The sequence below is a fragment of the Triturus cristatus genome, chromosome 3_2 (assembly GCF_964204655.1).
Source record: "Triturus cristatus chromosome 3_2, aTriCri1.1, whole genome shotgun sequence".
Taxonomy (NCBI): domain Eukaryota; kingdom Metazoa; phylum Chordata; class Amphibia; order Caudata; family Salamandridae; genus Triturus; species Triturus cristatus.
This window is the reverse complement of record NC_140584.1, coordinates 586586460-586609495: the sequence shown is the minus strand read 5'-3', so window position 1 is coordinate 586609495 and position 23036 is coordinate 586586460. Positions and strand designations below refer to the sequence as shown.

Genomic DNA, 23036 nt, shown 5'->3' with positions numbered 1-23036 from the left:
CCACAGACCCATACCCGCACCACATCTTCAACCTCAAACTACTACTCCCAAAAAGAAAAACCTCAGTCGACCCCAGGGAACTCCAACTACTGGCCAATCTCCCTGCTCAGATTCCCAGCAAAGGTACTTGACCGAGGAGAAACAGCAGCTTTGACCTTCTTAGCAGCCTTTTGACACTGTATCCCACCTTACTCTGAAAGACTCCACCACATCGGCATCCAAGAGGACATGCTCATATGGATCACCTCCTTCCTACCCAGAAGAACCTAGAGGATCCACCTCCCCCCTTTCCCCTTTAAATTCAGGGAGATCACCTGCAGTGTTACCCAGGGCTCAACCCTCAGCCCCACGCTCTTCAGCACGTGTATGACTATATTGGCCAAAATCATCAGATCCTACAAACTCAACATAATTTCTTACGCAGATGGCACCAGACTCTCCTCACTCCCTACGACCTCACCAGAACTAACTTCCACAGATGCATGACAAACATTGTTTAGTGCATGATGAACAACTGCCTGCAGCTGAACAGACAAGACGGAAGTACTGATCTTTGGCAATAGCAGAAACACATGGAATGACTCCTGGTGGCCATCAGACCTTGGAATCATCATTGGCAACAAGCTCACTATGAATTCAGATCATCGCAGTCTCCTCCACTTGCTTGTTCACTCTGCGCATGGTACTTAAGATCTTCAAGTGGCTACTCCTACCGTGATACTAGCCCTCATCAGCAGCTGACTGGACTATGGCAATGCCCTCTATGTAGGAATTGCCACACCCTACCTGCAGAGAGTTCAGACTATACAGAATGCCGCAGCCAGACTACTCTGCATTCCCAGACGAACGTGCATCACACCCCACCTCCGGAAACTCCACTGGCTTCCCATACAGAAGAGATACCAATTCAAGCTGCTGACTCATGCACACAAGGCTCTACACAACCTAAGACCTGCCTACATTAACAACTGCCTGAATTTCCCACAACCATCGAAGACTCCGCTCCGCCTCCCTTTCACTTGCCCATACACTCCACATCTGCAAAAGTGGAGGACGCTCCGTCTCCCACATCGCAGCAAAGACCTGGAACAGACTTCCCATGCACCTCCGGACTATCACCTCGCTCCCGGAATTTCGAATGGCCCTAAAGACCTGTGTTCAAATAAGCATCCGGAACCTGCAAGCACCTGAATACCCGATTGAGTCATTAGCCGCGTTTTAAAAATCCTGATTGATTGTTTCGGGGCAAACCCATTCACATGCTGGGTTCATAACCAGAATACCTTCAGCACATCCAAGACTCGAAAGAGGCCTTGTGTTTCGATGTCATTAAGAGCGGTCTTATCAATTGCAGGACCAAAAAAATCCCAAAAATGTTACTAGGCCTGCAGGTCTAATAACCTGTTTTTCAGTTTTATATAGCGCAAACTAGACCTGAAGATATCGGGTATCGGTGCTTTTCATGAGCACCAGTTTTGTTACAGAAGGACATATTCAGTTCGAGGCATGTGGGCTGCTGACATTCATATCTGTGCATAGATCGCCGCCTAGTGTTGGGTCCGGATGATTGCATATTGTTGTCCTGGAAGAGTCTTCGAAGTATCACGAGATAGGTGGCTCCTCCCCTGGACTACAGTGCGCATGGGCATCCTCTCCATCCTCATTGTTTTTTTCCGCCATTGGGATCGGATGTGCTTATCTTAGCTCAAGTTAGGAAAACTTTATTTAAGGCCAAAAGCCTTTAGATATCGTCGGTATTGTTTGTGTTCGGTATTGATAGATTATTATACTTGTTCTAGAACTTATTCACCCTTCTCGAACCGAGTTTCGGTCCGAACACCTATCGACGTTCGAAGATGGAATCGAGGACTCCCTTCAAGAGATGTCCTCTGTCACGCAAAATATCCACACATTGATGTCCATCCGGTGTGTAACAAATGTTTATCACCGGATCATGATGAGGCCAGGTGTATGGCCTGCGCCAGTTTCCGGTCAAAAAAGACCCTTCGGAATAGACGAGCGGCTAGATTGGAGGCCAAAAAATCGGCGCCTAACCCGGTTAACATATTCGGCACCGAGGATGAAGAAGTCGAGAGCGTCGAAGAGGTAGAATCGGGCCCTGCTTCGGAGCATGAATCCCAATATGACGACGATGATTAAGAGATCTTCGAGGACGACGAAGTTGTCGACTAGGTAGGAGACGACGATGAGGCCCTTGGGGCCGAGGAAGATGGCTCAGGCGAGGAGCTAGGCCAATCCGTCGATGCGGAGGCCGAGGGAGATAGCCTTGATAAGGCTCAGGTCGAGGGATCGCCTGAGGGCCTTACCCAAGATCGGTCGGATCGTTCTACAGCCCCGCCTGAAGGCCCGGCTTCGAACATTTCAAAAGGGCCAGAATTATCGAAAAAGACTGCAGTCGATTCCGTGAAATCGAAACCAAAACCTGCACCAGTGAAATCGAAACCGAAAGTGCAACTGGTTCCGGTCGGATCGAAGGCATCGAAACCTTCCAATCCGTCGACACAAAAGAAGGACATCGGAGCCGAACAAACTAAGAAGGACTTCGGTACCGAGAAACCAAAAAAGGACCTCGGCACCGAGAAACAGAAGAAGGCCCTCGGTCCCGAGAAGACGCAGAGGTCTATAGCACCGAAGGTTGGGGCACCAACGACCAAGGTCAAGGTGGTCGATCCGACTACATCAACACCGAGGAGTGCTGAGACTGCCAAAATACCGGATCAACAAGGCGTCGATCCCAAACTTCGGATCGAAGCCCCGAAGACTGTGAAGAAACCTGAGACCGCGTCGAGGCCTGTCTCCAAAGAGCCTGTCGGATCGAAAGCACCGTCGGCACTCGCGTTGCAACAGGTGTCGCAGTCCCTAAAGCGCATCGGGGAACGGGACACTCCCGGACCGAAAACGGGTCCCGACCCGAACAAGGCCGCCAAGGCTCACTCTGCGCCGGCACCGATCAAGTTTGGATTGCCACCACCGGGGGCACCTAAGATGTTCGAACTTAGGAAGAGTATCGAACAACCAAGAACAGTGTCCACAGAAGGAACTGATGTCGAAGACTCACAGGACCAGTTTATCGACGTCGACACTGGTAGACTGTTGTTCCGCAAGCGGATAATTGTTCCAGAAAAGGGTTTGGACTCAGATAAAATTCCACTAAAAAGGAAAATGGCGTCAGGTTTGACACCAGTGCTTGTAGAACCTTACCACATAATCAGGAACCACCATCCTTTTCTCCCGCACACTGAGGCGGATGCAGGAGAGGGCTATACTGAGGATACCACTTATTCTGTGGATAATGACCCTGATGAACAACAGCAAGACCAGGATCAAGCATGGGGAGACCCTAATGACCCAGGAGACCCACAAAATGCTCCTGACACTCATCTTTATAATATAAAACCATCTCCCACTGAAGATACTGCTGCTTTTAACGCCCTCATTGAAAGAGCGGCTGCCAATCACTGAGTGGAACTTCATTCTGACTCTGTGGAGGAGGATTTCTTGGTGGACACGTTCTCCACATCAGAAAGAACGGTCAAGACTCTACCAATGTTAAAAGGGGTTATTAAACATGCTAAGGACATCTTTAAGGAGACAACCAGAGCACGGGTATTGAACCCGAGAATAGAGAAAAAATACAAACCAGCCCCAGGAGACCCAATGTACATTAAGGGTCAATTGCTGTTGGACTCCATGGTAGTTTCTAATGCTCGCAAGAGAGCTAACTCGCAAACTACCGGTGATGCTCCTCCTCCGGACAAGGAGTCCAAAGTGCTACAAACATCAGGAAAAAGGATAGCAGCACAAGCAGCAAACATCTGGCGCATTGCCAACACTCAGGCACTACTGGCCTGATACGACGGGTCACACTACGATACCCTAGAAACACTGCTAGAACACCTACCAGATGACTACAAAGATGGAGCGGAGCTCCTCATCAGAGAGGGACAACTCATTACAAATGCGTCCATCAAATGCGCACTAGATGCAGCTGACACTGCAGCAAGGGCAATCAACACTAGTGTGATGTTGAGGAGGCACGCATGGCTAAGAATATCAGGTTTCAAACCTGAAATTCAAAATAATATCTTGAATCAACCAGTCAACCCAGACTTTTTGTTTGGCCCCGAGTTTGACACTACACTAGAAAAGATTAAAAAGGACACAAACTGCGAAATCTATGGGGGCTCTACAGTCGCAGCAGTCTCGGAGTGGCTCCTTTCGTCACCCCGGGAATAGAGGAGCAGCTAGAGGTCAGGGGTCCCAGCAGCAATACAATAAAGGAGGTACCCAGAGTACCTATAATAAAAACAATAGGGGTGGATAGCGTGGATCCAGCACCAAAGGCAGAGGACGAGGACATAACACCAGGTCCTCTGCCAATAACAAATAGTGACGTCTTGTCACTGCCCCCCGACCACATAACACCGTCGGGGGGAGACTCCCAACAGTTCCTGCCAGTCTGGAGATCCATCACCACAGACAGGTGGGTCAGAGAAATTGTCCAGTACGGTTATTGTCTGGAATTAACATCCAATCCACCCAACATACCACCAAGGCACCGTCCTATGTCCGCAGAGCACTTGGCATTATTGCAGCAAGAAGTACTAAGTATGCTGCAGAAAGGAGCAATAGAGCTCGTGCCTGTAGAACAACGAGGGTCAGGGGTGTACTCTCTGTACTACTTGATCCCAAAAAAGGACGGGTCTCTCAGACCTATACTGGACCTGAGACCTCTCAACCAATACATTCTGTCAGAGCATTTTCATATGCTCACCCTCCAGCAGGTTCTGCCGTTACTCAGTCAGGGAGACTTCCTAGCAACACTGGATTTGAAGGATGCGCATTTCCACATACCCATCACACAGACAATATCTCAGGTTCACTCATCAGGATCAGCATTATCAGTTCAAAGTACTCCCTTTCGGAGTAACAACGGCGCCCAGAGTCTTTACCAAGTGCCTAGCGACAGTGGCTGCACACTTAATGAGACAGCACATTCACGTCTTCCCTTACCTGGACGACTGGCTTGTTCAGGCAAAGTCAGCCCAGCAGTGTGCCAGCCACATATCCCACACCATTCACCTTCTTCACAGTCTGGGATTCTCACTAAATTATCCAAAGTTACATCTTCAACCCGCCCACGTACGGCAGTACCTGGGAGCGACCATAGACACTCTGACAGCCAAAGCTCAGCCAAATTTAGTGAGGATCAACAGCATGCAACTGCTGATAGCAAAGTTCAGACCTCAACACTCCCTTCCAGCGCGAGTGTTCATGCAGTTGATAGGCATGATGGCCTCCTGCATCTTCATAGTCCCGCACGCGAGACTACATATGCGCCCGCTTCAGGAGTGCTTGGTACGTCAATGGAATCAGACTCCAGGACAGTTGAAAGACCTAGTGTTGGTGAGCGGTCGGGCATACAACTCTCTGCATTGGTGGAATCCACAAAACCTTTGCAAGGGCCGACCGGTCCAAGAGCCTTTTCCGCAAATAATACTGACGGCGGACGCGTCTCTCCAGGGATGGGGAGCTCATGTACTCAATTACACAGTGCAGGGACTATGGACGACACAGCAACAGAAGATGCACATCAACCTTCTGGAACTGATGGCAATCTTCCTGGCAATGAAGGCATTCAAAGTACACTTGTGCAACAAAGTCATGTTGATCCGGACGGACAACATGACTGCCATGTACTACATACAGAAGCAGGGAGGAACACACTCTCCACAGTTGTCTCATCTGGCTCAGAGCATGTGGAGGTGGGCCATTCAGAGGAACATGTTCCTCATGGCAGAACACCTCCCGGGCAAGGACAACCAAATGGCGGATCTGCTCAGCAGACACAGCCACCAAATGCACGAGTGGAAGCTACATCCATCAGTACTCCAACCGTACTTCCAGCAGTGGGGTAATCCAGAGATAGACCTATTCGCCACAAGGGAAAACGCCAAAGCTTTGCCGCCAGGTTCCCGCATCCACAGTCGCAGGGCAATGCGATATGGATGAACTGGTCAGGCAGATTTGCGTACGCTTTTCCCCCAGCGCCACTAATACCGCTAGTGGCACGCAAACTAAGGCAACACTCAATGACACTCATCCTGGTTGCTCCAATGTGGGCACGCCAGCCATGGTACACCATATTACTAGAACTTTCCGTGGTGCCGCCTCAAAGACTGCGGCTAACACCCAAACTTTTAACACAGAACCATGGCGAAATTCAGCACCCAGATCCGCAACAGCTGAACCTGGCGATCTGGCTCCTGAAGTCTTAGAGTTTGGCTACCTGAACCTGCCTCCAGAATGTATGAATATCATCAAGGAGGCCAGGAGACCCACGACCAGAGCTTGCTATGCGGCTAAATGGAAAAGATTTGTCATTTACTGTAAAAACAATGACATGAATCCGCTGGATGCATCCATTCAGAATATCATCTGTTACCTGTTACACTTATACCGATGCAATCTGGCATACAGCTCCATCCGTATACATCTAACCGCAATAGCAGCCTATCTTCAGAACAGGCAGCACCTCTCTTTATTCAGAACGCCTGCCATCAAAGCCTTCTTAGAGGGACTCAAAAGAGTGATTCCTCCAACACACCCACCGGCACCGGTGTGGAACCGGAATGTGGTCCTCACCAGATTGATGGGTCCACCTTTTGAACCTCTACATTCATGTGAGATTCAATTCCTCACCTGGAAAGTAGCTTTCTTAGTGGCAATCACTTCGTTGAGAAGAGTTAGTGAACTCCAGGCACTAACCATTTAAGAGCCATTCATACAGGTTCACGCAGACAGTTGTACTACGTACCAACCCCACATTCATGCCTAAAGTGATATCGCAGTTCCACATGAATCTGACTATTGAACTGCCTGTTTTCTTTCCAAATCCAGGAAATGTCGCAGAGAGAATGCTCCATACACTAGATGTAAAGAGGGCCCTCATGTACTATATAGACAGAACAAAGGATTTTAGGAAAACAAAACAACTTTTCGTTGCCTTTTCTCCACAACACAAGGGCAACCCCATTTCCAAAGCAGGGATAGCCAGATGGATCGTTAAATGTATTCTAATTTGCTATGAAAAAGCTAAACGCACATTAACGATTCCCCCAAGAGCCCACTCAACACGAAAGTTAGGGGCGTCCATGGCTTTCCTAGGGAACATTCCTTTAGAGGAAATATGTAGAGCAGCCACATGGTCCACTATACATACATTTACTAAACACTACTGTGTAGATGTACATTCAAAACAGCAGGCAGCTGTAGGACAGGCTGTTCTCAAGACCCTTTTTCAGACTGCTGCAGCTGACACGGGCAGCCGCCGCTAATGGAGGGACTGCTATATAATCTATGCACAGATATGAATTCAGCAGCCCACATGCCTCGAACCGAATATGCTACTTACCAGTATGCATCTGTTCTTGGCATGTAGGGCTGCTGACATTCATATCGCCCACCCTCCTCCCCGGCGCCTGTAGCGGCTGCAGCACTCAGAATTACTGTATAGCATGGTCATCACTTACTGTATCTACTCCATCACTGCCACAATGGCGAAAAACAATCTGAGGATGGAGAGGATGCCCATGCGCACTGTAGTCCAGGGGAGGAGCCACCTATCTCGTGATACTTCGAAGACTCTTCCAGGAAAACAATATGCAATCATCCGGACCCAACACTAGGCGGCGATCTATGCACAGATATGAATGTCAGCAGCCCTACATGCCAAGAACAGATGCATACTGGTAAGTAGCATATTCGTTTTTGGTGAGCTTAAGTGATTTGTCCAGAATCACAGGATGTTGAGCGTCGTTGCCGAGACTCTAACCCGGTTCCCCAGCTTGGAGGTCGACCGCTTTAGCCATAAGGCTACATCCTCTCCCCAACTTGAAAAATCTCCTTGCGCTAACTAACATACCTGACCTCTGTTTTGGAAAGCGGATCACAAGTGACAAGATAAGATTTAAAGGCGTCTTTTATGCTTATTCTCTTTGTGAGCAATAAAAATACCTTTAAATCTGGTCACAATTGTTATGTTTTCAGAAACAGGTCAAAAGTCAGTTTGTCTTCCTACTTGCCAGAAAGGGCGAGTAGCCCTAAAAATAGCCCGTCCTTAATAAATATGGCTTGCCATAGCGAGTGGATTTTTCGAGCTCTGAATTTGCATAGATTTTTGCTGGTCACAAAGGCCTAACAGTACCTCAACCCCTTTGCCAGGACATGCACTGTTTCCTCCAATTTGAATGGCACTTTTATTTTCACAGACTTTATCACACAATTTCTTTACTAATAGATTACTGGGCAGGTGCTCTCATGATAGATTTTGAATCATTCTCTACAAGCTGACTACTGGCTTAACCTCCTCAAAGTGGCACGATAAGAGGTCACTGAACTGCTGTTTGATTACACTTAATACTATGTTTTGCCATGCCAAATACGTATGAATCACCTCTTTGCAAAACATTGAGGTCGTTAAAAGGAACTAGTTATTGGTTGTGGGTGCTGGCAGATTGCAAAAGGTCAGCACTTTGCACAACATCACATAAAATAACATTAAAGCCCTGTATTTCTAAATGTATGACTGCTTTTGTTCCACGTCTGCCAACATCCTTCACAGTGCAACAAGGGCAGTGATTATCTACAAGATTGATGACTGAACTCCTGATGTGGGCTAATGTTTGACACCAGAATGTAACTACATGACTATAGTTTTAGGGTTAGCATATGGGACTTTATGTTAGGGCAGCTGCTGTGTCTAGATTCTTAGGTTCTCCGTGAAGTGGATAATTTCACATGTAGTGTTTAGTCCAGGATGGTAACCTCTGAGTGCAGCTGCTGACTGGATTTGCTATCTCGGACCAGGCAGTGGGACAACTACTGGCTGCAGGGCTAATATTTGGTACCCAAAAGCAGTTGAAGGCTTGGTTAATGGTCTTGGCTACAGTAACATCTGACTGCTTTCTCAGTCTTCCTTACCCATCTTGATACTACCATACTGCAGCATTTCTGGCAACGTTTCAAGAAATGTTCCTCAGTAAGCCGGTCATAGCTATTGATAAGTTCTATTTTAAAAAAAGGACCAATTGTTTTCATTTTACAAGTGTCTTATTCTTGATGCATTGGTTCAAGTCACTTCATGCTTGTTCAAGTTATGTACTATGACTGCAGTTCTTGATATCTTGGATACAGTTAATGAAGTGCTTTGTAAGTGGGACCGTTGAAGAGTTCATCTGTTGTCGACTCAAATTGCCATTTCTTCCCTTCTTTGATTTGCAGTAAAATTGGTGAAGAGCAGAGCCCAGAAGATGCAGAGGATGGCCCACCAGAGCTTTTGGTGAGTTTCATGGTACTGTTCCCTTAGCCGGGTAAACGTACATTGGAAACCCCAGTGCAATGGTACGTTTTTGTTGTTGATGGATTCAAGTGTCCAAGTTTAAGCTTCAACTGGGATTAAAGTATAACCTGCGACAGTGATCCTCATCTAGGGAGATTTTTATGACCATTTCCAGGTGATCAAGTTGACCACTTCTGATGAAGTAAGCATTTAGAAGCTCTTCTGCTGGCTTAGTGTAACCATTTAGTATGACTGGTGCTAGCATTAAGGCATTTTTGCGTAATGCGGTGTCTTCACATCTTGATCAATAACTGGCCCCACATCTTGATCAATAACTGGCCCCACATCTTGACACCTTCATCCTGTGTTGCCTATATAGCTAATGTCCATTCACCTGCTGAGACTTGTGGTTTAACCCTTCTTATTAGAAGATATGAATATTTGTTCACAAATTTCTTTAGTCATTGTCTTGAAAGCCGAAGCCAACCCAAATGTTTGGGGGTTTCAGAAGTTGCCCCTTGTTATGAGACACGGCACATCTGCTATTGCCCTGAGATCTCAAGTTTGTGCATTAATAATTTAAATTGTATAGGCTGATTCCAGGTAAAAATGGGGTTGCAGAACAGATTTAAATTCATTCTGATCATGATTTACCAAACTCACAAATACTTTAGCCACTCTTACTGGCATGATGTTCATAAATATTTTATTATCTACATTCAGCAGAGTGATAGGACTAAAGGAATTAATATATTCGGTGTTTTTATCCTTTTTTAATGGAAGAAAAAAAAACTCCTTTTAGAAAATGAGGGATAGAGCCTCCTTCATAATATGATTAAACCTCTTCAAACGAAAATATCTCCTATTCATGTAATAAAAGTTGAGACCGTTCTGATAAACTTGTTCTCTCCTGCTGCCTTATGAAGAGATCTGATTTTCAAGACTGCGTTTTTAGATTACTGAACCCTCAATCTGCAGCCCAACAATCTCCCACTGATCTCACCTTCAAAGAACTGCTGCCCTAAAGGTTAAATGTTAAATTCTTGTTTTTCATGCAGATGATTCTGCAACTACCACCTGTCTTCTTCCCTAGCAAAATAATGATGCAAATCAGATTTGGAGAGTTTAAGCTCGGCAAGTGAGAGAGCATCAGTTAAGGATGTAGATCTTTCAAAACAAATGGCCCTGCACCCAAAAAACTACACTAATAGACAATATGTCATTGGAAATATTGTCCATAATAAAAGGCAATTTGCATTGTAATTGGAAGACTTCCCAAATGCAAGAAAAAAGGAAGAACGTTGTTTTGATTGTACAAACGTTATCTTTATCCATTTAATCCCCCCAAAATCTTTACAATACAGACGCTCATTCGACAAGACTGCTAACGCGTTTCGTCCCTCATGGGCCTTCTTCCGGGCTAAAACACATATAAAAAGACTATTTACAATTCACTCGCAGTTAAAAACATACAAAAGAACCAGACAATTCATCATAGTAATCTTCAAATGAGATCATATTCGGATTACAGTATCTTTTATGCATGAATATGGGAAGAGCGTTCTTTGGTCACAACAAAAACAAGGGGCGAGGGTCAAAGGGACAACATTTTAGACCTGCAAGGAGAGAGTCCCCTACTTATATTGATATACAACACTAGAAATCCTCGGGTCTGTAATGATGTGCACTTATTGAAACTGATTAGTTTGAGTATCAACTCTCCATAGGGGAGAGATCCCTTTAAGGACGAATGCCCTCACTCACCATAGGTGACCTGCTTCATCATTTGGGTATCTCCTCTCAGTGGAAAAACCTAGTTCCACTGAGGGCTACAACCCCCTCACTGTGAGGGATGTTTTTATGTAGAAGCTGCTACACTCTGGGATCCTAAAGTCCCATGGTGATTGAGGTTAGGTGCAAAAAACGCAGCGCAAAACAAAGAAAGCGACCGGTCGCAGCTTCAGTTCCGCAACAGGGTACCGATGGATAGAGCGGGCCCCCTTCCCTAAGCTGCCGCCAGGTTGAGGTGAGGCTATATATCCACAAAATTGGGTATTTCCAGTATTACGGAAGAATACACTGGAACATTGGTCTAGTAATCTTCGTAATAATCTTCAAATTAAATCCTATTTGGATTACAGCATCTTAAATATTCACTATGCATGAATATGGGAAGATCATTCTTTAGCCAACCAAAGTAACATACATACATTATTTATGGCTGGGGGAGAGCACAGACACAAGTACTATACATTCTTATGGGCAGATTAAGTTGCAAATATAGTTGCATTCAATAATTAAAACACTTAACCTTTGCAAATAGAGTGTAGTCCAATTCAATTTCAATGTCACAGAACAGGACACAGGAAAGAACAAAAGACCATGATCCAATCATAATTTATAACTATATTCATCCTCTGTTACTCATAGTATTCTACTAATTCGTTAAACCATACCTCAAAAAGACATTTATTTTCTAAACATGATTTTCCTACATAAGGTTCAAATCAATAAAAATAATGTTTTGTAGATCTGTAAATAAAGATAAAAATAAAAGGATGTAGATCTAAAGTTTTCCAATCTATTAAGATTAGACTGAAAACAAAATATATTACCCCTTACAGTTGATTTCCTACGCCTTTCAAATATTTACAGGATTTTTTTTTCTCCAAAAATAGCCTTGGTCTATCTATCATTTGCTTAATGAAGAGGCCTTGTGCCAATCAAGCTCTAGTCTGGGTCCACTGCAAGGTCTGGGCATTGACAGCTGGGGAGACGCTATTCAGGGAGAGACCAGCATGATCAGATAAAGAATTCGAAACAATTGAACTTAAAACCTTTTTTAAAGCGCTACAATTACCCGAAGGCATCGAGGTGCTGTAGCCGACCGTCCAGAGAACCATGCTCAGCCTATAAATATTCAAGAAACAATAGTCTATAGTGTATAGAGCCAGGTCTTAAGTGCTTTCCTGAAGGGCAACAACTGAGGGATAGCCCTCCGGCTTTGCGGGAGTGAGTTCCAAAGACTGCTGCCCGCAATTGAGAATGCTCTGTCAATGCATTTCTTGCTTTTGGTGCTAAGCACCATGAGCTGATTTTGATGCGCTGATTGCAAGTTTCTCCCTAGAGAGTGCCAGCAAAACCTATTTTTAATTCTTGATGAACTGGGTAGAAAAAGGGCCTTGCACATTATTCAGAGTGATTTAAACCGATTGCGCTTCCTGAAAGGGAGCCAATGTAAAACCTCTAGTTCCCTGGTGGCTGACTGACACCTGGGAATGCCAAGAATTAATCTGGCCGGGGCATTTTGTACCACTAGGAGTTTGTGCTGGGTGCTCGTGTTGGAGTCTAGGCGTAGCAAGTTACAGTAATCCAGTCTGTACATAATTAGGGCTAGGGCAACTTGCTTAAATGTTGACTGAGGAATAAGCGGGAAGATTTTCATAAGTACCCTTATGAGCCAGATACAGGTTGCCACAGTGTGATTAGCCTGGGCATTAAGATTAATTTCCTTGTCTAGGAGGACCCTGAAATGTGTTTATCCTTCTTACCTGCAATGGGGCAAATACCTAGTATGTCTGGCCACCAACTGCTATTCCAGCTCGATGGTCCTGTGCCAAAAAGCAGCACCTCAGTTTTTTCACCTTTTTAAGTTTTAGAAAGTTTTCAAGTGGATATTAAGATGTTTCTTTAGAATCTTTGCTGGACAGGGAATCTGTGAAATAGGGCGATCGTTTTTACAGTCCATACAATCCAGGTTAGTTTTATTCAGGAGGGGCCTAATAGTTCCCTCCTTCCATCTCTGGGGGTAAGATCCGGAGAGAATTACTTGGTTCATTTAATTGGAGAGAGGTTGAGCTATGGTACTAGCTGTCAGTGAAGAACAGCAGGTGGGCAGGCTTCAAGGGGTGATGCTGATTTCATGTTGAGAAGGTATTGTTCCCCCCCTCCCCCCATTTTAGGGGTAAGAGATGGGAAGACAGACAGTAATTTGGACTCTTGTTCATTTTGCTCGGAAGTCTTCCAGGATGCCATTTGAGGCCTTCTGTGGCTGCATAAGTGAGTTAAAGGCTGCTTCAAAGCCCTTATGGATATCTACAATCTTAGAATGTAAGAGGGAGGTTCCACAACTTGAAGAGAGCATCCACCAGATTCAATCTTCCTGTGGCTAGGAAACATACAGATTATTTTTCTGTATGATTTCAAGGAGGAGGCCAGGAAATCTATTCGTATAATCTCCATAATGGATTGTTTGGCAGGACGGATTGAAAATAATGTAGATACCGGCCACAATATCGTCAATGCTCCCTCGAATAGATAAAAAGTACAGGGCCCTTGAGGATTCCCCTTCTTGCCTGACTGGTCACCCAAGGCCGGATTCTATCACTTCTCAGGCGGTGCAAAGAAGATCAAAAAATGTGGCCACCCCAAGCTCGACTTCTGATAAGAAGGGGCTTAGACAGGATATCCCGGGTAAGTGCTTTTCCACCATGGCGGCAGTTACTATCCAGGCAGCCAGCACTGTAGCTATCATTGGCTGTTCCGATCGGACATCTTTATTAAACTTCATCCCTGAAGATGGGAAATCTAGAGGCGAGGAAGCTCCTTCTAGAGGGGGGAACTAGCAGCCCCGGAAACAATTGAAAAAGGACACGGTTTTCCTGCATACAGAGGCAGTTTTCAGAGGGCACAGCAATACCAGCACTATCAGGCGCAATGCAGACAGACCGATCAGCCTCCCGCCTACCTTCAGTCTTCTACGGCTGGTTTCTCTCGTCAAGGGGACTACAAGAGAACACCGACCCAAGGTTGAGACAAGGGAAGGAAACCATGATCAAAACCTGGTACTAGTATGGATACAACTGCGCTGCATGGAATCACTCGTGTTTAGTTGAAATGGGACAGTGTTAGTATTTGACAACGATAATGTTTTCTTTGTTATGGACCCTGCAATGGTTTGGGTATGAAGTTAGATGATTAATATATGTACCTTGATAATCCTTCTTTAAGCTGTATTGCTTCATGCCACCTTGGCCTATTGTAAGGTTTAAAATAAAATCAATAACATTTGTGATTAAAAAAAAAAAAAATGGGTACCAGCTCCTCCCGCTTCCCCAACCACTACCCAATGGGTGCTAAGATTTGCAATTTCTACCAGCAATGGGAGAGCATAACAGACATAGGGGTATTGGGTCTAATTGCCTATGGCCATACTTTGGAGTTCATAAACCTTCAACTACTCCACCCAAGGGAGCCCCTCCCCTTTGTCTTAACTTATTGCACAAGGAAGTAAAGATCATGCTCTCAAAAGGTGCGATCGAGGAAGTTCCAACTCTACAAAGAGGTCAAGGTTTCTACTCCTGTTTTTTCTTAATAACGAAGTCAGGGGAGTGGAGACCAATACTGGATCCCAGAAAGCTCAAGTTCCTGAGAAAAAACTTTCAGGATGGTAACTTTAGCCTGGAACCTGCGTCGCCTCAACAAAGGAGACTTTATGACCTCACTCAATCTGGAAGATGCATATTTCCACATCCCCATCCATTGGAAACCTCAAATTCCTCATGTTTACGGTAGCTGGTACCCACTACCAATTCAAGGTTGTCCCTTTTGACCTCAATTAGGCACCCAGAATATTTACAAAAAGCCTCGCACCAGTGGCACCTGCCTTACACTCTCAAGATCACCAAGTATTCCCCTATTTGGACGACTGGCTGCTGAAGGCACCAACAGCAAGTCAAGGGGCCAGAATAACAAATGCTTGTCATTCAACAAGCTAGGGCTGACAGTGAACATCGAAGTCTTCATTTCTTCCCAGTCAAATAACACCATTTCTGGGAGCCAGGTTGGATACAATCCAATGCAAAGACTTCCTATCTGACAAACAACAAATACATCTATGGCAGTTGGCTATTGCCATCTCCAGAAGAAAGTCTGTTTCTGTGAGAAGGTACAAGTCACTCCTAGGAACGTGCTCATCGGCATTAGACCTAGTACCCTTGGCCAGGCTCAAGATGAGACCTCTTCAGGAAGAGCTTCAGAGACCATGGCTGCAAACCCCTGGATCATTCGACGCCCTAATTCAAATCACTCTGGCCATGAAACTGCAATGCGATGGTGTCGCTGACCGAATCTTTCGAAAGGCCTCACGTTCCTGCAAGAGATTTCAGACTCTGACAACGGATACCTCCATGGAAGGCTGAGGTCACTTGCAGGACCTCCAAATCCAAGGCAAATGGTCCACTTCTCAAAGGCAGATCAACAGTCTGGAGTTCTAGGCTATATTCCTTTTTACAGGCCTTTCTACAGAGAATAGCAGGTGCCTCCATACTTTTCTGTACGGACAGTACGACCAGTATGTTCTACATAAACAAACCTGGGGGAACTAGATCTCTCGCGCTTTCGCAGGAAGCGCTAGAACTGTGGAACTAGACCAAGGAGCATGGCATCTGTCGGGGCCAAGCACATTCCAGGCTTGTACAATATGCTAGCGGATGCTCTCAGAAGAGCTGCAGACAATTGCACGAATGGGAACTCTGCCAATACAAACTGGACCGAGTATTTGCATTATCGGGGAAACCAGCGGTGGACCTGTTCGCTACAGACCTCCCCGCCAAATGCCAGTCCTATACTAGCAGGTTCCCCCTCCTGGGGTCTCAGGGCAATTCCTTTTCGATGCGATGGTCAGGGATATATGCCTATGCCTCCCCCCCCCCCCCCCCACCCCGCCCCCCTTACCCCCATCTGGTATCCCCACAACAGATTTTGCCATATCTCCTCTCCTTGGCAAAATCTGGTTTAGCTTTCGCCTCTGTCAAAGTGCGTCTAGCCTCCAGCTCTTGTTATAGAAGAGCTTCCAGTGTCTCCTCTTTGTGCCTCAAGCTTGGTCAAGCAATTTATGAAAGGGCTTTTCTGTAATTTTCCTCTGGTGCGAGCGCCTCCCCTGGAATGGAATCTCAGTGTGGTCCTTGCACAACTCATGAAACTACTATTCGTACCAATTCATAAAGCTGAGTTGAAGTTCCTGACCTGGAAAGTCGCCCCTCTGTTGGCCCTCACCTCATACAGAAGGGTGAGTGAAATTCAGGTGTTAATCATCATGAAGCCCTTTCTACTGTTCAAGGAAGATGCTGTGATTTAAGGACTAATCCTATATTTATTCCTAAAGCATTGTCTCCGTTCCACCTTAATGAACCGGTCATACACCCTTCCTTTTCCCGCATCCATCAACGCCTGCAGAGCAAGCACTACCTAAGCTTGATTTTAAGCGTTGCCTTAAGCTCTACCTTCAGAGAACAAAGGACATTCAGAAAACTGATCAATTACTAGTGGCTTGCGGCTAAGGCAGAGAGGGGACTGCGATAACTAAGGCCACGATCGCAAGATGGATATCAGTGGCGATTCAGTTCTGTCACGTCAAAGCTAACAAAACTTTCGAGAGAAGAACGAAAGCTCACTCCAGAGCAGTAGCCATGTCTGCTGCCCTTTTCGGGAAGTCGCTCTGGAAAAGATTTGTAGTGCTGCAACCTGGAGAACGACTCATACCTTCACGCAGCACTACTGCCTTGAATCCGCACAAGATGCAGACGCAGCTATTGGGCCAGGCGGTGCTTCGTTATCTATTCCATTAAGGTAAGCCTCTTTCTAACTCCTAGAAAGAGCCCTTTGTTCTCATGGTGTTTACAAGCTCATTATGTTGAATAGAACTAGTTTCATTCATGTATTATGCTGCTTTTTCTTGCGTCTCGTTGCTACTCTGTACATGAAAATGCGAGTATATGGGAAATAGGTCAACTTTTTCTTACAGACCTGTTCTGTGGATTTGTTCTCTTCTGTCCTTTTACGTGACGGTGTAAACAAAAACAAAAAACAAGGGGGAGCAGGGAAGGAAACGCATAGACCTCTTTGAATGCCCCACACCGGATGTCCTTGCACTGGCTCCCAGTGCGCAAGAGGATACACTTTAAAGCACTAGTTCTGGCCTTTAAGGATTTTTACAAAATAGGGGGCCCCTACATCAGGAACAGAATTCAACACTATGCTCCTCTTAGAACCCTGAGATCCTCTACCCAGCGGCTGTCGACGGTGCCAAAACTCTCTCGCTCTCGCATGGGGGGCCGCTCCTTTCAGGTGGTGGCCTCACAGCTTTGGAACAGCCTGTTGCTTTTCTTAAGACCGGTACAGGATCTCCTTAGTTTTAGGAGAAATCTATAAACCAGTTTTTTCCCAACTTTGGTAGAGATCTTTCCTGTCGGTTTGTGTTCGGTTTGTCTCTGGGTCCTTAGCGCCGGGTCACTCTGTGGAGTAGCCGTGCGCTGTAACATACCATGCATCTTGTGTATTACTACAAATTTGGGGGGCGTCTGTATACTTAAGTTCTGCCACCATCCACAACAGACAAGATAATATTGGATGTTGCTGCTTGCTGTTCTGATTCAAGCATGTGAATCTATGAAAGATACTCCAATACTTGAAATGCAATGGAGGGAAACAAATATTTCTGACAAAACAACCGGAGTACCTTTTACATAAACTATGACCTACGACCTGGAGCCAGGGCTTTGACTTTGTTCAACCCCTGTAAGTAAGAGATGCATTCACTGTAAGAATGTCAGAAGCATCTGTGTTAGTAATTATACAAATACTGATTTAAATAGAACTTACTAATTTATTCCCTTTGTATATACCTACTCATCCCGTTGTAGCGTGTCGGAGTGCTTTCCATCACACATATACACTTATATCTTAGACAATAAATCCTACAAGTGTGTAAATCAAAGTGGAGGAAATGTTATATAAGGCAAAGAGGGTTACAATGTATTGCACATACTGCTAGGCTTTATATTAGAGTGCATGGTCGGGAGAAATACAAAGTCAGAATATAAAAAGTAACACAGTGCTTGAGGTTATGTGCACCAATAAGGCAGTATCACTCCGAAAAGGAACCCTTTGTAGTAACCTAAGAAAAATGATAGCTTGATTTAAAAATAAATAAATTAATGTTCTAACCCCACCATAGCTAGCAGCTTGCATGCAGCTCCTTAATGGCACTTCATAGCTCACTGTTCTATAGTATAAGAATTGCAACATATGAACTGCAAATAACATGAGTCTCTGTGTCAAAGGCAATGGTCAACTTACTTATCTACCTAGAATACAAATCTGTGATCTTCATCTTCTGCAATGTGCTTTTAAGTAGAAACAGAAACACTTTATGCTACTTTGAGTCAAAAACTTTGATTAGATAAAACGGAGGTCAATCCTGGAACTACTATAATTATCTTACCATTATTATCCAATGAAAGTACTAGGCATACGAAGATCTGAAAGTACTAGGCACACAAAATCTCAGCGGCCAGTGCCTCCGCTCCATAATATATTTTAAGAGCAGCCACTGTGACCAATTGGGTAAGCCGGAACAGACTTGCTGTGACATTTGTCCTTGCTGCCAGTTTCCTCTGCCACACATTGACCAATTTATGGGTGCCAGGAGCAAATATTTTCTATTTCCAGCACCTTGCACCCAGTAAACTTAAATGCATGTTAGGTAGGAGTTGTAGTCACAGGAGCGGCCTGCCCCCCTCCCCCGACCACCCCCTGGGACACTCAGCAGCCCCTAAGCCTGTGCTGCATCTTCACCTCTGCTTCCTCACCACCACCCTGTGACTCACGTTGCCCCCTTCCCTACACTCCCCCCCCCCCCGTTACTATTTGCACAAAGCATGTGGTAAATTGTAGCAGGAATAAGCCCGCGGCAAGGGAACCCGTAATTACAGGTGGACATGGTTATTACCGATCTGGAGACTGAAATTCCTCATTGCACGGTGCAGGGATGCAATTACTATCCACAATTTTGGCATCCTTGCACTGTCAACTCATAAGTTCATACGTGTGATATAGATCACTCATTAGTTACACCAACACGCAAGACAGTTAAGTTAATCACTTGCATAAACTATAATAAAAAAGAACGGTTTGTCCATGTGTAATGTAACTGGTGCTAATGTAAAGCGCTGCTATAACTTTGGGTCATTGTTGCGCTACACAACTGCAAACGCACCCCATAAAAAGACTCCAGTAGTAAAGTGAAACATTGTAGAGCCTAGAGTCGCCAGAGTAGCTCACCGATGTACTCTGTGAAAGGAGCTGGAAGCACATTGCGTTCATGGGCAGTTAACATCTTTGAAGTTACTCACATGACGTAGGCGCAGGTGGAACATCCTCATGTGTCAAATATGTCCCCCACATTAGCATCAGTTTACTATCTTAGAGTGTCTTGGCACTTCTACGCTCTGTGCCCTTTTCAATTGTGAGCAGATATTTGCACCATTCGAACGAAACCCAGGACCTTGTTAGACTGTTGGATTAATGGCTTCAGCTTTGTGGTCACTTGCCAGACAGAGCGTGGTATGCAAGGCAAATGGGCACCGTTCCGCCTGCTAAGCATGGGAGGTGTGAATGATTATAGCTGCCCCATTGAAGCTTGTTTACTGAGAGGTAATAAAGATGCGAAGGAGCAGAGAGGCGAGCCTGATGGTCGCTGCAGGGAAGAATGCCTGCTTTGATAAGCGGGTGCTGAATGCTGTCAGTGTTTGGCCAGAATCTCATTAAATCAAAGGTTTGCTTATATTGGCGCTATGAAAAAGCAAGCGGTACCAGGGTCTTCTCCACAAAGCGGGTCTTAATGTAAAGTAAGCGCTCCTGTTTGTACAGTGTGCAACGGGAACAGCGAGTGCACCTCCGGCCAGTGTGCGCGTGTGGACAGGGTGAGGGGTGGGAAGGTGCGAAAATCCGCGGGGGAGGGATGTGCGACTCTGATAGAAAGAGGAGTCTAACGGCTGCAAAGGTGCGAAATCAAAACGTAAGCGAGGTAAGAAACGACACGGCCTCTCAAGATGACAACATATTATTTGTGACCCTTAAACATTAATTGAACAGGAGGTCGCTGCTAGCGCTCTAGGGCTAGTTACGCGTTATAACAAAACAAGCAAAGTAAGCGAGCATCTTTGCACTGTGTGCAACGGGAACAGCAAGTGCACCTCCAGACCGGCGCCACAGAAACATAAAAAAAACCCAAGCTGGAATGACTAAGTACACAGTCGGAATAACAAAAAAAGTAGTCACCCTGTAATTAAAGGAGATAGTAACATGGCGCCAGTAAACTATCCAATCCCGGTGGGCGGGGCCAAAAGGAGGGCCTAAGAAGCCTCCTTTACAATCAGAAGCCAGCGTTTTGCATGGAAGATGACGCTACCCAATTAAAAAGATGGGCGGGGCTTCAAGTCCCCTTCCAAAACCGTATTGATTTCAAGAAGCTCTCGAATGCCGAGAGCAGCGCATGTGCGCTGCCATCGCCAGCCAAGACCTAAAAAAAAGACATACATAGACTATTTAAAACCTGACTCGGAGCCATTATAGCGTATGGCATGATTTACGTACTGCTTGATTGTTACCGTGGGACTCCCATCTCGACGACTGGGAATGATTCAAGCATGTGAATCTATGAATGATACCAATACTGGAAAACATAGTTGCAGGTAAGTAACTTATTTTCTTATCCTATGTTGGAAATCAAGTCTTTTTAAAGGAGGCGTAGGGCGCTTGGGTACAATTTAGTCCTGTAGCAATGCAGAATTGAATAAACACAAGCAATGCGCATGCACATTAAGGCCCATCTGATAGCTGCGATTTTTGGCTTACTCTGTACTTGTTTCTCCTTCAGTTCATTCATGGTGGGCACACGGCAAAGATCTCCGACTTCTCCTGGAATCCCAATGAACCTTGGGTGATCTGTTCTGTATCAGAAGACAACATCATGCAAGTTTGGCAGATGGTGAGTGGAAGTCATGAGATGAGTTAACTTTGGCCGTTAGGCTGCAGAGGCGAAAGACCACAAGCTGAAAATAATTTAAACCAGTGTATGGATGGGGAGGGTTTTGATCAATTCATTCAGTGTTGACGAACCTGTTAACTGACTGCAAAGAATATGAACAGCTGATAGATTATTTTCAGGGCATGTCCCATTAGAACTTCTTATGATCTGAAGTTTCAGACTCTCCACTTTTTTTTTCTCCAGGCTGAGAACATCTACAATGATGAAGACCCTGAGGGCAGCGTGGATCCTGAAGGACAGGGCTCATAGAAGCTCCCAATCCTTTGACAGTCTCATGCGCCTGCTTCCTGACCTAAGGATTTATTTCACATGGGTTTTGAAATTTGCAATATTTGTGTTCAGTCATTTTCTCTGACACCAGCACCTAGGACAGAGATCAGTCATCTTGGCTTTCTGTTCTTACACGAGTGTCTGTGCTGTTCACACCCAGAAAGCATCATGCCAGGCCCACATTTGCTTTTATTCATTATTTTATCTTTTTATTGCAGCTGGGTCTTGTTTTAATGCTCTGCAACTCTTATTTTAAATATTTGCTCTGCAAGTATGTTGGGTCGATATAACCCTTTGATGTATAAGGGTTTTTTTTGTTTTGCCTGAGCCCTTGGTAAGATGGGCAAGGCAAGCGTCTTTAAGCAATGAGTGTGTAACATTCTTCATGTTCAGTTGGCTGTTCGTATCCCAGAGTGTGGTTTGTACGAATGGAGTGAACGCCGTCCTCCCCATAAACTTCCTTGTGCCTATCCAGTGGGATTTTGTATCCTGTCTGACATGCTGCATCTCTTCAAGCAGAATTTTTCCTTTTTAGTCTAACCACATTGCTGTGTGTCTGGGCCTGTTGTTGCCCTATGTGTGCAAGTGGCCTTGCTGTCCTCTTGTTCGTTGGAGCGCAATTGTGTGGACTCTTGCTGTCTAGTGGGTTTGTGTGTATCTTTTTCTTTGCTGCACCATATAAGCGTGAGTACTTTTACACACGCTGATCAATAAGACTCTTCTACACATCGATCAGTAAAGTGCACTTCTAGTTGATGTGGCTTTAACTAATGAAACTAGTTTCTTTTTTTTGTTTTGACTTTCAGATGATCCTTTGTCTCCCAGTCGCTGGTGATTACCAATCTTTGTGTTTTTTCACGATATTGATTTTCCTTTCTGTGAAATGGTTTTTAAGAAGAAACAAAAACAAAATCTTGGGACCACCAGGTGTGTTAGACTTGTGCTCCTAGTCCCCTCCTTTGTACATGCTCCATCCACTCAGTCTGAAGATATTGGAGTAAGAGTAGTGCATGCCGGTAGTGGGATACAGTCTGGAACCACAAATGAGATGTGCATTTATTTAAGAAACACCAAACTCAGACCACTTTCCAGCAGGGTGCCTGTTTGTGTAGCGATCTGTCCTGCATCTGAGAGGGAAAGGCTGTTATAAGTGCTATTGACAGAATAAATTGTTTTTCTACATAAATTAGGACTCCATTGTTTTTTTAATGTTTTTTTTGGGGAGAAGTATTGAGTGAGCTGCTGGATTTTCTTTTGCCATGTTTTGGTTTTTGAAAGTCAGTAGCAACATCAAACTTTGGAGTAAGAGAATCTACTGATGCCAGTTTTGTTACATCCTCTTCTGCAACATTAGATATTTTAAAATTTCACATTCTTTAAATAATTTTCTTTTCAAGTGGGGAATGATTCAACACATTCACATCTCAAGGAGACTGATGCAAGAAAGCAGTTGTTACAGGTAAGTAACTTTTTGTGTCCGGTGTCTGTGTTTGACACACGAAGGTTGAATATCTG

General features: G+C 45.1%; 1 protein-coding gene across 2 annotated transcripts in view; it reads left to right on the top strand.

Moving 5' to 3' along the window:
• Nucleotides 1-22707, top strand: part of RBBP4 (RB binding protein 4, chromatin remodeling factor) — a 63089-nt gene extending 40382 nt beyond the window's left edge. For both annotated transcript variants that reach the window (XM_085648387.1, XM_085648388.1), the window contains 3 exons: nt 9304-9361; nt 21081-21191; nt 21435-22707. In XM_085648387.1, coding sequence (XP_085504513.1) covers nt 9304-9361; nt 21081-21191; nt 21435-21500 — 235 coding nt within the window. In that variant the 3' untranslated portion in view covers nt 21501-22707. The remainder of the gene's footprint in view (nt 1-9303; nt 9362-21080; nt 21192-21434) is intronic.
• The last annotated feature ends 329 nt before the right edge of the window (nt 22708-23036 follow it).